General features: G+C 46.1%; 1 protein-coding gene across 1 annotated transcript in view; it reads left to right on the plus strand.

Moving 5' to 3' along the window:
* The window catches only part of LOC103303162 (mucin-16), a 98,447-nt gene that overhangs the window by 67,661 nt on the left and 14,465 nt on the right, over positions 1-16,321 (plus strand). Inside the window, 11 exon segments of the mRNA XM_054718351.1 lie at positions 3,249-3,421; positions 3,979-4,184; positions 4,445-4,512; positions 5,170-5,342; positions 6,254-6,289; positions 7,849-7,976; positions 8,068-8,135; positions 8,592-8,764; positions 13,474-13,598; positions 13,694-13,761; positions 15,400-15,572. Coding sequence (XP_054574326.1) covers positions 3,249-3,421; positions 3,979-4,184; positions 4,445-4,512; positions 5,170-5,342; positions 6,254-6,289; positions 7,849-7,976; positions 8,068-8,135; positions 8,592-8,764; positions 13,474-13,598; positions 13,694-13,761; positions 15,400-15,572 — 1,391 coding nt within the window.

Here is a 16,321-nt window from a genome sequence, read left to right on the forward strand (position 1 = left end):
GAATATGCTGCTTCTGGCCTTGTTCTTCTTTTCTCAGGATTGCTTTGGCTATCTGGGTTTTTTTGTGGTTCCATACAAATTTGATGAATTTTTTGTTATACTTCTCTGAAAAGTGCCATTGGGATTTTGATGGGGATTGCATTAAATATGTATATTGCTTTAAGTAATATGGCTATTTTAATGATGTTGAGTCTTCTGATCCATCCATGAATGTCTTTTTGTCTTTCTCATTTTTTTTTTAACAATGTTTGTAGTTTTCATTGTATAGGTCCTTCACATTCTTGTTCAGTTCATTCCTAGGTATTTTACTTTTTGTTGTAATTGCAAATGGTATTGGTGGTGTGTGTTGTTTTTTTTCCATTTATTTTTTCTGAAATTTTATTGTTAGTCTATAGGAATGCAGTAGATTTTTGTACATCAATTTTATATTCTGCAACTTTATTGTATTTGTTTGTTCTAATCACTTTTTTGGTGGATTCTTGCCATTGGCAAAAAGCAACAATTTTACTTCTTTCCAATTTGAACGCCTTTTATTTATTTCTCTTGCCTGATTGCTCTGGCTAGAACTTCCAGTACTATGTTGAATAACATTGATGAGAGTGGACATAATTGTTTGTTCCTGATTTTAGAGGTAAAGCTTTCAGTTTTTCACCATTGGGTGTGATATTAACTAGGGGTTTGTCTTATATGGCCTTCATTATGTTGAGATGCCTTCCTTCGATACCCATTATATTAAGTGTTTTAATCGTAAATGAATGTTGTATCTTGTCAAAGGCTTTTTGCATTAATTTATATGATCACGTGATTTTTGTTTTTTATTTTATTAATATGTGCATCACAGGGATCAATTTGCTTATGTTGAACATCTTTACGTCCATGGAGTGAACCCCACTTGGTCATGATGTATTATCTTTTTAATGTGTTGTTGTATTTGATTTCTAGTACTTTTAAAAAGTTTTTTACATCTATATTTATCAGAGATATTGGTCTACTCTTCCTTGTGGGTTTGATCTAATAAGTATAGACTACTTTGGCTGGAAAGTTTATTTCAGCCCTTTTGCGATCTGCTGAGTAAGGATTTTACTGCTCTTTAGGCCACAGGATGGGTGCTTCCTGAGTCTGAAGAATCAGTTGTTTCATACCGGTGGGCTGTGGAGCATTGCAACTTTTTGCACCACTTCTGTGGCCCTGGCCCTGGGCCCAGCCTTAGTGTGCCAGCCACACAGACCCAATTGCTGTCTCTGCCCCTCTGCTTTGCCCAGTGTTAGTTGCACCCCAACCCTTACCTGCTATTGTGTCTGCTGAAGTCTTGGGGAGCACCGGACTGTATACAGCTTCTGTCTCTGTTCTTTCCCTTCTCATCCTGTCTCCACTGTTCACTCAGATATGCCACCTTTAGTTTCCTCAGTGCGATATATCTCAGACACCTCTGTGTGTTGAGCAGGGAATCCTTTGTTGAATTATAAATGTTTGACTTGTTGTAACTTAAAGGGGAGAGACCTGGATGTCCAATCATGCTGCCATGCAGCTGATGTCACTCCTGGATATAAGTATTCTGAAGACTAACACACAGCAAGCACTTAGTATGCATCAGACATTGGGGTTCTTCACGTATGGTCACTACTGACATTTGGGGTCAGGTAATTCTTGTGGGTGGCTGTCCTGTGCATTGTAGGATATTTAGCAACATCTTGGCCTCTACCCACTAGATGCCTGAAGTACCCCAACCCCCCAAAATTATGACAATCAAAAATGTCTTCAGACATTTTCAAATGTCCCCTGGGAGTGCAAATCCAGAGGGTCATTTAAATGATTTCCATACATCATCTCCCAAACTCTTTAAACATTATTAATCTCATCATTTTACAGATGAAACATCAAGGCACAGAGAAGTTCAGGAACTTGCCCAGAGCCAATAGCTGCCAAATGGTGGAACCGGGATTCAAGCCCAGTCTCCTCAGAGCCCAGGCCTTTGCTCACTAAGCTTACTTTATCTCTTTTCTTTGTGAAGAACCTTTGGTTCATTCTCATTCCACATCATCCCTGCCTTTGATTGTCTTCTCCCTTCCAATGCAGAGATGTGGAGCTCGGCCCTGGGTCATCTAGTGATGGGGGTTTCTGAGGAGGGAGGCAGAGAGGCGAGGTGAGCAAAGCAGGTCTTTGATATCCTAATGTGTGGCCTGCTCTATTCTGACATCTTTTGGAGAGTTGAGCCTTAGTGTCCATCTCCCAGAAATAACTCTCCAAGCCTCCAAAAATAGAATTTAAGAAAGAACTATCTTCCTGAGGTGTCAGAACAGAGAGAGATGGAATGAAGTCACCTTTCTTAGAGCCCAGCCTGGGGTGCCGATGCCCCACAGTGAACGTGACCTCTCCACTCCTCTGGCCTGGAGTTCCACGCATTTTCTTTCCATCCACAAACATTGCTGGGGCCTCTAGTGTGTACCAAGCTCGGTGCTTTGCTCCAAAAACTTGATGGGAGCCAAAGCACAGATTCTGTCATCAAGAATTGTGTATTATATTAATTATATGCAAATATGTATATATATATTAATTACACTATTCTAAGCAAATTACTAATATCAATAGATTTAATCCTTACATGATATACCTGGATACCATGATTACACCCATTTTATAGATGAGAAATGATGACCAGTGACAACATTGAAGTGCTGAGAAATGAGGGAAGTATAGGACCTAGAAGAACTGGGATGAGACCTCATCCTTGGAAAGCAGAAGTGATGGCCAGGAGACACAGTTCTGGGGCAAGAGGAGTGTTGCAGGCAGAGGGGATAACGTGGGGAAAGCAGAGTCTAAGGCAGAGAGGACAGGCAAATTAGAAGTACTCACCTTCGAGGAGGGAGGCAGAGAGGCTAGGTGAGCAAAGAAGGTCTTTGATATCCTAATGTGCCTGTTTGCGACATTGGAGCTTTATTCACAGGCAGTGGAGAGTGAAAAGTTTTCAGCAAATCTGTCTAACAAGGACAGATTTCCATTTAGAGTTGCATATAGAATGGATTGTAAAGGGTAGGGAGGCCAGTGAAGGGAGTCCTGGACAGAAGGTGGGCTCTTGTGGAGCTGTTTTTACAATGTGGAGCAAATTCACTCAGCGATGGAAGATACAACATTCCTGTTGGAAAGAGCCGCACCACTTCGAACTTTCACTGTGGTGCCCCACGATGTTCTCAAGGACCTTCTGCAGATGGATCCTCATTGTCTCTGCCTCTGTGTCCCTACCCCCACAGGCCTGAGAGAGATGGAGCAGCCACCAGTGTGGACATAGCCTGCAACTACCGTCCTGACCCTGCAGGCCCCGGGCTGGACAGAAAGCAGCTGTACAGGGAGCTGAGCCAGCTGACCCAAGGTGTCACCAAGTTGGGTCCCTACACCCTGGACCAGGACAGTCTCTATGTCAATGGTGAGCAGTGACCACCTTTCCCTTGTGTATTGCTGAGCCCTCATGCTCCCCCGGCCTGCCTCTTATTCCTTCTCTACATCCAGCACCTTCTCTCTCTCTCTGCAGGTTACACACACCAGACTTCAGAAACCACCCCCCATGGTGAGTACTGATGAGTAGCCTTTAGAAGCTCCCTCTACCCTACCAGGAAAGGAAGTGACAGACCCCTGCCCACATCTCCAGCTCTCAGGGAGGGAAAGGGTCAGGGACACAGGCTGGGGAGTCATTGCAATACCACACAGCTGTGAATCACTTTTGTGTTGTTAGCTGAACACAGAGAAATAGCCACTAAATGTTGGTGGGTGGATGGATGGAGGAAAATAAGTTAGCAACTGATTTGAGATAAATAATAAGTTTAGGTGTAAATCGTCTCCTTCAAAGCTGGATAAGCTTCCAAATTGTTCCCTCCTTCACCTGCTGCATGTGATGGTCTAACCTCAACACTGGTGATTCTGGAATCAGGCCACAAGGACCATCAGCCCTCACTGTGTCTCCAATGAGATGGCCCGTGGTCTCAGGATCATGGCCTCAGTCCCTGCCCCCTACATCCATCCCAGGCCTGACTCAGTATGGGCTCTCCTCTCCCTCCCCTGTTGCAGCCACAGGACCACCCCTGGTGCCTTTTACCCTCAACTTCACCATCACTAACCTGCAGTACATAGATGACACGTGGCCTCCAGGCTCCTTGAAATTCAATACCACCGAGAAGTTCCTGCAGCGCCTGGTGAGAGCCCTGCCCATGGTGCTAGATCTGCCCACCTAACCTCTGCCAAGCACACTGATGCCAGCCCCACCCACTGCACCCTCTCCTGCTCATTGAAGCCATCTATTTAAACTCCCTCCTGCCCACTTGTGACACCCCCTCCCACTCCTGCCCTGTCCATCAGTGCTAGCCCTGCCCACGTCTCTCCTACCCAACCTTAGATGACCATCTTGCCCCTGCCTCTCCATCCATCTGTTTATTTCCCTTGTCCTCACCCACAGCTCAAGGCCTTGTTCAAGAATACTAGTGTGGGCACCCTCTACTCAGGCTGCAGACTGACCCGCCTCAGGTGAGACCTTGTATAGCCAGCCAGAGCAGCCTCAGGTGCTTCCAGATCCGAGGAGTTTGTTCTGCTTCTTCCTTCCCTCCTTGTCTGTGTTCTGAGAAGAAGTTGAATTCAGGAGGTGTTTGCTCCAGGACCAGTGCTTCTTCTGACTGAACCTCCTCCTACCAGCTGTCCCAGATTCTGCAGAGCTCATCAGCAGGCTTGGATCCCTAGTCTGGTCATCTTTATGAATTTCCTCTTCCCTCCCTTTGGCCAGTGAGGGCATTTCCTTTAGGTTTTCAGTTCTGTTTCCATTTTTCTCAAGACAAATGTGCCTTCCACTTGCTTTAATCCCAAATTCCATCTCTATGCATGTCTCTTGAATGAGCTTTCCTGTCCCCAGGCCTTAAGGACACAGGTTTCTGCATTTCAATTTAATCATAATTTTCTCACCCACTGACAGTTTCTGCCTTGCAATTTAATAATTTTTCCACCCACTGTCTGCTCACAGTGTGAGGATGGCCAGAGTCAGTGAGCTCAGAGAATCTAAGTCTGACTTCTGACCTCTCTACCGCCTCCTCATTTCCTATGGCTCATTCCTGTCCTGCCCCCAGAACTGTCAAGACCCCTCCCTAGGAATTCACTTCATTTATTGTCATCCCCGTCACCCACCCTTGCCAGGCCCAAGAAGGAAGGGACAGCCACTGGAGTGGACATCGTCTGCACACACCGCCCTGACCCTGTGGTTCCCGGGCTGGACAGGGAGCGGCTGTACTGGGAGCTGAGCCTGCTGACTGGTGGTTTTACCCAGTTGGGCCCCTACACCCTAGACCAGGACAGTTTCTACATCAACGGTGAGGAGGGCCATCTTTTTTGCATCACAGCTTGTTTTACATCCTCCCTCTCCATTGCCCTTTTCCCTAATCCCTCCCCTTCTCACTCTGTTTCTCCACATTCGCAGGTTACACCTACCAAACCCAGACCACCACTCCTAGCAGTGAGTATTCTGAGGTTCAGAAGTCTCTACAGCTCCGTAATTCCCAGACTCTAGTAACGAAAGAGGCCAGGAGTCCACTGCCTCCATGCTTCACCCCCACCTCACCTCCTGCCTGGGGATAATGGGGACCCGTACCCATAGAGTTCAGAAGTGGCCACCTTCTCCCTGGCATCTCCAGAATGATAATGTTCCCACTCGAGTACTGGGGATGCTTTCTCCCCAGTTTCTGTGATGCAGGTGTTTACATCAATGCTGAGGGGCTGTGTTGAGGCTGGGTCTCCTCCTTCCCACTGAGGAGGCTCTATGTTAACAAGCTTCCAAGTTCAGACTCTCATTGGGGCCTCACATTTCAGAGGGATTTGAGCAAGGCTTTTGCCTCTCTGGGGGCAGGCACGGTGAATTTTGTGTCTTCCAGGTGAGCACTTTGTCTTCCTTTTAATATATCCCAGCTGTGAGTCCAGCTGCCATCTCTTCAATGGCCAATTTAACTTTTTTACTTTATTTTTTTATTGATTTCAGAGAGGAATGGGGAGGGAAAGAGATATAGAAACATCCATGAGAGAGAATCACTGATCGGCTGACTCCAACACGCCCCACACTGGGGATCGAGCCTGCAACCCGGGCATGTGCCTGACCAGGAATCTAACCGTGACCTCCTGGTTCATAGGTTGACACTCAACCACTGAGCCACACTGGTCAGGCCAATTTGCTTTCCTATGGAAGATGTCTTCCTTCCCCCTTCCTCACCATCTCTCCCTCTCTTTACAGGTTACACCCATTTGTCATCAGCCACCACCCCCAATAGTGAGTATTTCAGATTTCTATGTGTCTGTGACCACTGCCCTGTCCCTAATAATAAACTGCTCAACCAGCCAACTCTTTCCTCCTGTTACCGCCCCCACCCATGAGGATGGGAAGGAGTTCAGAGGTCATGCAGAGGAATGTGGTTAAACTAGGGGTGTAAGGAGTCACCCTCCCTCCCTACTCCCCACACAACTTACCCCAGGATAAATGGTGCATAGAGAGAGGTGCACATTTTTATAACTAGACCCACCACTAATGCCACCATTCCCTTAAGATTACAGTACATTTTATATTTTATTCCTGGTTGTTTTCCTCAGTTCCTGTGACATCCATACCCTTCATTTCTCTGGCTCCATCCCCCTCCAGCAGGCCCACAGTTAGGAGGCACCAAATCCTCTCTGCAAAATCACTCATACTAGATCACTTCTCTCATTACTCACTCACCTTCTAGCGATACTAGATCACTCTTCTTGTTGTTCACTTATTCATTTACATGGATTTCAGGGACCACCTAGCTATCAGGATCCAGCTGCTCAGAATCCAGATCCTGAGTCCAGCCCACATCACACAGCCGCTACTGATCTTTGCTCCACCTACCTCCTAAACATCGTCCAGCCCCTTGGTCTCTGACCCTAAAGTCATCATCTTTTCCCAAACTTACTCTTTCTCATCATCACCAAAGCAGGCGCCAAACTTGACTCAACCTGTTGCTCACCTCCTACCTTCATCCATCACCAGATCATCTCCTCTCCTTGCAGAATATCTCATGAGTCCTTCTTTTCTCTGCATCTGCATCACTCGGCCTTTATTCAGGCCACCTGCTTTTTTTGCTAGGGCATCTGCAGATACCTCCACTCTAGCTTGCTACAGTCCATACAGCAGCTGCAGTCTCCCTCCCGATGTTCGCATAATTCCTGTCTGTTGAGAATCTTTGGGTGACCACCTGCTCTACAAATCACACCCAAACCCCTGAGCTGCATAGACACTGCCTCCCCTTCCTGGGCTCAGAGGCTCCCTCCAATTTCATGTCTAGATTCCCCCAAGGCCACAGTGAAAGGATTTCAAGTTCCTTAAGTGCAACTGCTTTGCCCTCCTGTCGGACCTTGCTCCTTCTGCTTGAGCACTTTTTTCCACTTGCTCAGCTCCTGTCACCTAACGCTTACTTGAGCTTTTGGTGAGACCAGAAAAGATGTTTTCTCTGGGAAGCTTTCCCCAGTCGTTGATGGAGTGTCTGTCTTTGAACGGTACATCTTCTGGCTTCCCTGCATCATAATGCTCTGATCCCTCTCCTGGCCACAACATTAGGAGACTATGCCCTATTCATCTTTGATCCACAGAGTCCAGCACAGAGCCTCTCACACAGTAGAGCTCAATAGATGCTCACTGAATAAATGAGTAGAGGTTCCCGATGTCTTAGCAGTTGCATAACATTCTCTCTTTCAGCTCCTGCAGCCTGTGGCTGTACTTAGTCCACTACTGGTGCCCCCTGGTTAGATCCCCAGGCACCCTTGATGTTTACCGTGATCCCAGCTGAACATATTTCTCTTCCTCCCCAACAGTGGCCACTGCCCCCACCCTGGTGTTCTTCACCCTGAACTTCACCATCACCAACCTACACTACACAGAGGACATGGGGCACCCAGCTTCCTTGAAGTTCAATTCCACTGAGAGGGTCCTACAGCAGCAGGTGAGGGCTCTTCAACGACCAGCGTCAGCCCCACCTCATGCCTGCCCACAGCCCTCAGCCCTTCTGCTCACTACCCCCTTTTCCCCTCCAGTTGCGGCTCTTGCTCGGTAAGACCAGTGTCGGCCCCCTCTTCTCAGACTGCAGACTGGCCTCGCTCAGGTGAGACCCGCCCCCCCCCCAGATAGAGTGACTTCTCAGGCCAGGTGGACCCTCAGACACCAGCCAGCAGGGCTCAATTCTTGGACATGTCCCTGGCACTGCTGGCCTTCAGCACCCTCCATGATATCTCCATGCTTCTTCGTGCCCAGAGGTAGTGAGAATGCTCAAGGCTTAGACATGAAGCACCATGTTTATAGTTCATGTAATTCAGAGAACATTTTGTTTTCGTTGAAGGTTTTTCTATTAGAGAACTACTGCATCCTGTCTTCAAATCCTAATTAAAATGTCTTCTGTGCCTAATTGTGAGACGTTGGCTCATATGAGAGACATTTAAGAGAGCCCCAACAAGGCTTCAGAGCTACCCCTTCAGCATTTCCTCAGCCTACTCCCTTTCACTTTCCAAACCCAAAAGGACCCCCTTCCATATCCCACATCCCCATGTCCTTCCCTCTCCAGGGCTGAGAAACATGGAGCAGGCACTAGTGTGGACATTGTCTGCACCCACCACTCTGACCATGCGGGTCCCAGGCTGGACAGAGAGCAGCTGTACTGGGAGCTGAGCCATGAGACCCACGGTGTCACCCGGCTGGGGGCCTTCACCCTGGACAGGAACAGCCTTCACGTCAATGGTGAGGAGTTAGCTACAACCATGATCTCTTTCCCAGTTGGGGTTTGTGTTGCCTCCATTTCTCTAAAGCAATAAATCATCCATCCTTTCTTCCTTTTGGTCCGGGTTCAGTCTTCCTTGTGATGAAATAATCACTGGGTCTAACCACCTTCAATCTCATTGCCTGGTTGCCTCTTCCTTGAATATTTCTCCACTGCCTTTTACCTCTACTTTCATCACACACAAAAGTCCCTTTCCCTTAATCTCTGTGTTCATCCCAAAACTCACTCAGTTCCTCTCGCCTTCTCTCTGCAGGTTACACCTTGCAAGTCACAACCATGACTCCCACCAGTGAGTATTCCTGGCCCCTATTTCCTGGGTTTCATTCCCACTGCAGTTGTGGAAAGCATTTGTTCTCCTTCACCTTCTGTCCTTGGTGAGAGAAACACCTGGAAGGGCCCCTAACACATTCCTTCTTTTTCTCCCGGAGTTCTGGTAGAGAATTCCAGCCCAGGGTGAGAAAATCTTAGACACCTACATGGTTTCCCATGTCTGACCCCGACATGGTTTTCATTTTAATTTTTCTAAAACCCTACCCTGGGTTCTCTTTCCTTATCCTTTCATTCATGTCTTTGTTGTTATTAGTTTCTCAACATCAGTGTTACACCCATTGTTTAATTGATTTTTGGTGATTTCAACTCACTACTTTCCAGGCACCATCTAAGTTGCATACTGTCTTAGTCAGCTCTGGCTGCCATAACAAAATACTGGGTGGCTCAAGCAACAGAAATTATTTTCTCACAGTCCTGGAGGCTGGAAGTCCAAGATCAAATTGCAGGCAGGGGTGGTTTCCTCTGAGGCCTTTCTCCTTGGCTTACAGGTGGCTTCCTTCTTGCTGCCTTTTCACATGGTTGTCCCTCTGCACACACATTCCTAGTCTCTCTGTGTGTTCTAATCCCCTCTCTTTATAAGCACATCAGTCAGACTGAATGAGTCCCCCTCCACCAGTGGCCTCATTTTAACTTAATTACCTCTTTAACGGACCCTATTCCAAATACAGTCACCTACCGAGGCAGTAGTTATTAGGGTTACAATATATGAATTTTGGGAGAGGACACAATTTATCCCAAAACATATATACTCTGTCCTTTAATTCTCACTACAACCATGTGAGAATTAGCTCCATTTTACAGATGACAAAGCTCAGGCTAAAGAGGCTGCCAGCCCACACAGCAAATAAATAATAGAATCCAGAGTCCCTGTAGTTCCAAAACTTATGCTCTAACTCTCCATTATGGGTTAATTTATTTCAAAAGGCTTATTTTTGGTGCACACCTACTGTGTTTTAGTTTATGGGCCAAACTCCCTTTGCATCTGAAGCACTGCTTTGAAAACATTGTGGGTTTTCAATAATTAATCGCCCTTGCATTAGGGTGTGTTTTCTCAAACTGCCCTTGATTCCAATTACCCTCTTTATTTTTTCCAAACCATGACAGGCTTCTGGGCTCCTGAGTTCCAATAACAACCATCTTTTCCTAAATTATATTAGGAAAAGTAAGTTAAAGTCAGCTCCATTGACTGTGTTTTGTTTCTCATTATTCAGTCCTGGGAATAGTTTCTGGAGCATTATAGCAACAAGTCAATGCACATGGAGGCAACACAAAATTGATGGATGGAAAGAAGGAAGAGGTGATGAATGGAAGAAGGGAAGGAGAGAAAATGGAAGGGAGAAAAGATGAATGGAAGAGAAAAGAGTAAGGAGGGAGGAAATATGTATAAAACAGATGGAAGAAAAGAGGGATGGGAGAAATTAAAGATGGATGGATAGATGGAAGAAGGGATAGGAGGATGAACAGAAGGATGCATAAAAGGAGGTGTAAATGGGAAGAAGTAAGGAAGAGAAGCACTGAGGTAGGAAGGAATGATGGTTGGAAGGATGGATGGATGGAAGAATGGATGGGTGGGTAGATAGATGGTAGAAGAAAGAAAGAAATGGAAGAAGGAAGAAGAAAAGATGGATGGATGAAAGTGAAGATGGAAGAAGGAAGGTAGGAAGGAAGCAAGGATCCATAGATGGATGGAATGGAAGATGGATGGAAAGGTAGAAGGAAGTATGGACAGAAGGAAGCGTAAAAGGAATGATAACAGAGTAGAGGGAAGGAGGAAGGAGGGGAGGTAAGCTCCCCTCCCAGAGTTTTGTCCTTAAATAAACACTGTGCTCCTGCATCACTTACCTATTCTAGAGTCAAGCCATGGGACCACTAGTCTTACCTGTATCATATGTTCATTTATTCTACTTCTATTGGGGTCTATACAGATCATTCCAACTATTGAACATTGTACTAGCTGCATGTTGTCCTCTGAGCCATGGGTGGTCACAAGCAAGGTCTAGGGTTCCAACCAGATTTTTCCTCCCTTCAGCCATGTGACCTTGGGCAGATGACCATTTCTGTGCTTTGGTTTCCTTCTTTATTTAACGTGGATAATCCTAGAACCAGATTATATTTATCCATGTAAAAAGCTTTGACATAGTGAGGAGGTGTTTGCTTATTAAATTTATGTAATGAATCCTCATATAGTGTTTACTCTGTGCCCAGCACTGTGCTTAAGCATGTTACAAAAACTAACTTGTTTAAACCTTATACTTTGAAGTAGGAACCATTATTATCTCTTCTTACAGATGAGTAAATTGAGATGCAGAGCCCTGGCTGGTTTGGCTCAGTGGATAGAGTGTCGGCCTGCAGACTGAAGGGTCCTGAGTTTGATTACAGCCAAGGGCACATGCCTGAGTTGTGGGCTTGATCTCCAGTAGGGGGCATGAAGGAGACAGCTGATCAATGATTCTCTCTCATCATTGATGTTTCTATCTCTCTCTCCCTCTCCCTTCCTCTTGTAAATCAATAAAAATATATATTTTTTTAAATTGAGGTGTAGAGAGGTTGGTTATAGCTGCTAGGATTTTTTTGTTTGTTTGTTTAAATTTCTTTATTGATTAAGGTATCACATATTTGTCCTCATCCCCCCATTCCCATCCCACACCCCTCCCCACGCATGCCCCCACCCCCCTGTTGCCCTTGACCACTGGTTAGGCTCATATGTATGCACACAAGTCCTTTGGTTGATCTCTCCCCTTTATCCCCACCCTCCCCTACCCTCCCTCTGAGGTCTGACAATCTGATCCATGCCTCCTTGTCTCTGGGTCTGTTCTTGTTCATCAGTCTACGTTGTTCATCATTTCCCATAGATGAGTGAGATCATGTCCTACTAGAAATCTAATCTAATAATAGACAAATATGCAAATTGACCGCACCTTCGCTACACCTAAGCCACGCCCACCAGCCAAGCCATGCCCACCAACCAATCAGGACGAGTATGCAAATTACCCCAACAAAGATGGCGGCTAATTTGCATATCAAGACAGCGTCAAAAGAAGCCAAGAGCTGCAGAAGGGAGTAAAGCTTCGAAGAAGCAAGCAAGTGGAGGGGGTGGGGGGAGGAGAAGGGAGGAGCGAAGTCAGGGCCGGGGGCGAAGGGAAAAGCAGGCGGGCTGGTGGAGAAGGCGGGGCGGGTGACAAGGGCGGAGCGGAGGCGGGGCCGGGGGCGAAGGGAAAAGCAGGTGGGCTGGCGGAGAAGGCGGGGCAGGCGACAAGGGAGGAGCGGAGGCGGGGTAGAGTGCAGCAGGAAATCCTATTGCAGGATTTTTCCTGCAACGGGAACGCTAGTATACTTATAAGAACCAAAAATGAGACAAGCAATAATGGTTATGCTGAGAGGCAAATGAATCAGTCTGTAGTGAGTTTCTTTCTGGGCCAACAGTTCTTTTGAGACCCAATTTCAATGTCAAACAGTTCCTTATGTGTACATGTCAGCAATGATATTTCACTTCTGGATGGTGGACAACTGGTGGTAATGCAGGTCCAACCCTCTCTGGTTTGGTCCTGGGCAACCTGCAGTGACGCACAGCTGCTGACTGCTAGTATGGCAAGGCGCTGCTAGGATTTTTAAACTTTTTAAATCGATGCATAGAAGGTTGACATACCTGGTTGTACTGGCAGGAGAGATGATAGATGATAGATAGATAGATGGATGGATGGATGGATGGATAGATAGATAGATAGATAGATAGACAGATAGACAGATAGATAGATAGATAGATAGATAGATAGATAGATAATAGGTAGATAGATAACATAGGTAGATAGATCAATAATAAATAGATGAGAGATTAGATCTATCTCCTGCACTTACAACCAGGTATGCCAGTCTTCTGTGCAGTAGTTTAAGGAGCTAACAATTCTCATAGATATAAATATAGATATAAGTATGAAATTCTAATAGATATAAATATTATATCTATCTATCTATCAAAAGGAAGAGAGCGAGAGACTGAGGCACAGAGAGACAAATATAGAGATGGGGAGCAGAAAGAATATGGATAAAAATACCAGGGGTCATCAGTTCCCCATCAGCATGGCAAGTTAGAGACTTTTCTCCTGGGAAAGTACAAAGCCACATTGTCTTCTCAGAGCCCTCCACTCTGGCATCTGGATAGAAATGGCCCATCTTGATGCTCCCAAATCATTAAGCCTGCTCTATTCACTGTTAGAGTTGTCTCCATTAACAAGTGACCCTCAAGCTAATCAGAAGGACATGGGTCCCATGAATCCCCAGTCTTAGGTAGACATTGGGCCCCCCAAACTTCCTGCAAGCCTTGGCTCTCCACCCATCATAGCTGCGGAGGTCAGTGAGGAGCCTTTCACACTGAATTTCACCATCAACAACCTGCGCTACTCAGCAGACATGAGCCATCGGGGCTCCCTCAAGTTCAACATCACAGACACCCTCATGCAGCATCTGGTGAGAGACCTGCTTACCCCTCCCACCTCTCCATGACCCATCACAGGGATTGTTTCCCACCTTTAACCAATACTGGCTCTCTCCTTCCTCTCCAGCTCAGCCTGTTGTTCAGGAGGAGCAGCCTTGGTCCCCGATATGCAGGTTGCAAGGTCACCTCGCTAAGGTGAGAACATCCCCCTCCATAGCCCACCACTAAAGGACATGGGCTTCTGTCTGTGGGGCTGCCCCTGGTTGTAGCAGGCTATTCTGGGGGGTTCTGCATCCATTTAAAAAGTATTATATTATTAATGTTTTATATTGTGACAAAATACATATAGACACAAAATTATCCATTTAAACCATTTTAAGTGTACAATTCAGTGGCATAAATTACATGCACAATGGTGTGCACCCATCATCACTACCTAGTTTCAAAACTTTTCATCACCTCAAGCAGAAACTCTACCCATTGGGGAGTTATTCTCATGTCTCTGGATCAGTTTTTGTTCGGTTGGTGTTTATGAAGTACTTCTCAATTAGTATTTTAATTAAACTGACATGATGGTACAGCACCTCTGAGGCAGGCAGTAGGTACCACGGTGGCACTTCCTCTACCCTCATCTAGTGGAGAAATCAGACAGGAATGAGGAGAGTAAGTATTGAAGTAAAGTGCTTTCAAATGCGATAAGGTGATGCAAAGCATAAATAAGTAGGGAGTATGGGAAAGGAGTTTTACCCCAGGGACAGGGTAGCTTCTCTGTGGAGGTGACTTCTGAGCTGTGTCCCAGAAGGATTTGACCATGAAAACTGTTCTAGGCATAGGGGACAGCCTGTGCAAATACCCTGTGGTAGGCATGAACTTGGCAAGTTCACTGAACTGCAAGGAGGCCAGTGTGGCTGGAGCAGAGAGAGAACAAGGTTAGAGAGAGGGAGGAGATGAGATTTGAGATATCATCAGGATCTACACCGTGTAGAGCCTTGAAGGAAGTTTAACTTTTGTAATTTTGGTAAAATACACATAACAAACTTACCATATGAACCATTTTAAAGCATACAGTTTAGTAGTATGAAGTATATTCACATTGCTGTGAAACCAATCTCCAGAACTTGCAAAAATTAAATTCTGTACCCACAAAACAAAAACTTCCCATTTCTCTCTACCCCAATCTTGGCACCCATCATTCTGCATTCTGTCTATATGAGTCTGACTACTCCGGGTATGAATAGAATTATGCAGCCTTTGTCTTTTTGTGATGCTCATTCAATTACCGTAGGTCTTTAAGGTTCATCCATGTTGTAGCATGGCAGAATTATCTTCTTTCTTAAGGCTGAATAATACTCCACTGAATGTATAGATCACATTTTGTTTATTAATTCATTAGGACTTTGGATTTTACATGGAACAGGCAGTGTGCTAGGTGCTGGGTGTTCAATGAATCACACTGTCCCATTCCCTGACCTAATGGAGGTTAACAACTGGATGGAACAGGGACAAGCAATACATGTTCGCATAGTGGATGAGCAGGGTTGCAATCACAGAAGAGGTTCCTGACCTCCTGGGAGGGTTCTTTGAGGAAGTGGAGGTATCTTTTGACACCTGAAAGATGAACAGGAAATTGCCCAGGTAAAGAAAGAAGGGAAGAGACTTCCAGACAGTAGTCCCTGGAAGTGTGAAGATCCCAAGATGAGAGAGTGTGGCCAGGTAGAGAAACTATAAAAGGTTCGAGAAGGCTGAAACACAGGATCTGGGGTGTGTAGTGATCACAGGTGGAGAGATGCCAAGAGAACTGCATTCCCCAAAGGTCAATCTCTTCTTCCCCAGGTCTGTGAAGAATGGCGCCAAGACAGGGGTGGACTTTCTCTGCACCTACCGCCAGCCTCCCAGCGGCCCAGGTCTGCCTGCCAAGCAGCTGTTCCATGAGCTGAGCTGGCAAACCCGTGGCATCACTCGGCTGGGCCCCTACTCTCTGGATAAGGACAGCCTCTACCTCAATGGTTAGCAGTTCTCAGCCCATTCCACTGGGGCCACCCCCTAACTCCAGAGGATTCCCATTTACCAGTTCTTTAGGGGAAAAGTTGAGAAAAACTCAGATGTGATTCTTTACTCCACACTGATTCTTCTCCCTCACCCCACCAGGCTGATCCTTGATTAAACCTGTTTTACAGAAGAATAAACTGAGGCCTATAAAGGTTAAATAACTTGCCCAAGTGGGTATAGCTTGAGAGTTGTGGACCCAGGTCATAATCATTATCTAATGCCAGTCTTTCAAGGGGATATTTGGGGAAAGAAAATCGCACATCTATCTCCCCTCCCTGCTTGCTCTCTTCTCACAATTGATTAAGGATAGACTTCTATTCTGGGTGGGACCCTATACCAGGAAGGAGGGAAGGCACTCTGAGCATCTAGGAGGTCCCCTTGAAAGTCTACAATCTGTCCCCCATCAGCCTACAATCCAAGAAGTGACAGCATTTAAGAGGGTGACATTCATCTGGGGTTTTGAGAGAGAGAGTTTGGCCATAGTAGGTTAATTGCAATAACTCAGCTTCCCTCCTCCATCTACAACCTGGAAATAGTACTTGGCAACTAACACTTATCACCATGGCCCCATCAGGTGGTCAGGGAGTCATTCTGGTCCTTTGTGACTCCCACTTTAGCAAGGAGGGAAATGGAGCTCAGAGGAAGGAGGGGACCTGCACACACGTACAGTAGGTTTATGGCCAGTCTGCACCTTGATGTTCCGAGT

The sequence above is a fragment of the Eptesicus fuscus genome, chromosome 6 (genome assembly GCF_027574615.1).
Source record: "Eptesicus fuscus isolate TK198812 chromosome 6, DD_ASM_mEF_20220401, whole genome shotgun sequence".
In the NCBI taxonomy this organism is placed as follows: domain Eukaryota; kingdom Metazoa; phylum Chordata; class Mammalia; order Chiroptera; family Vespertilionidae; genus Eptesicus; species Eptesicus fuscus.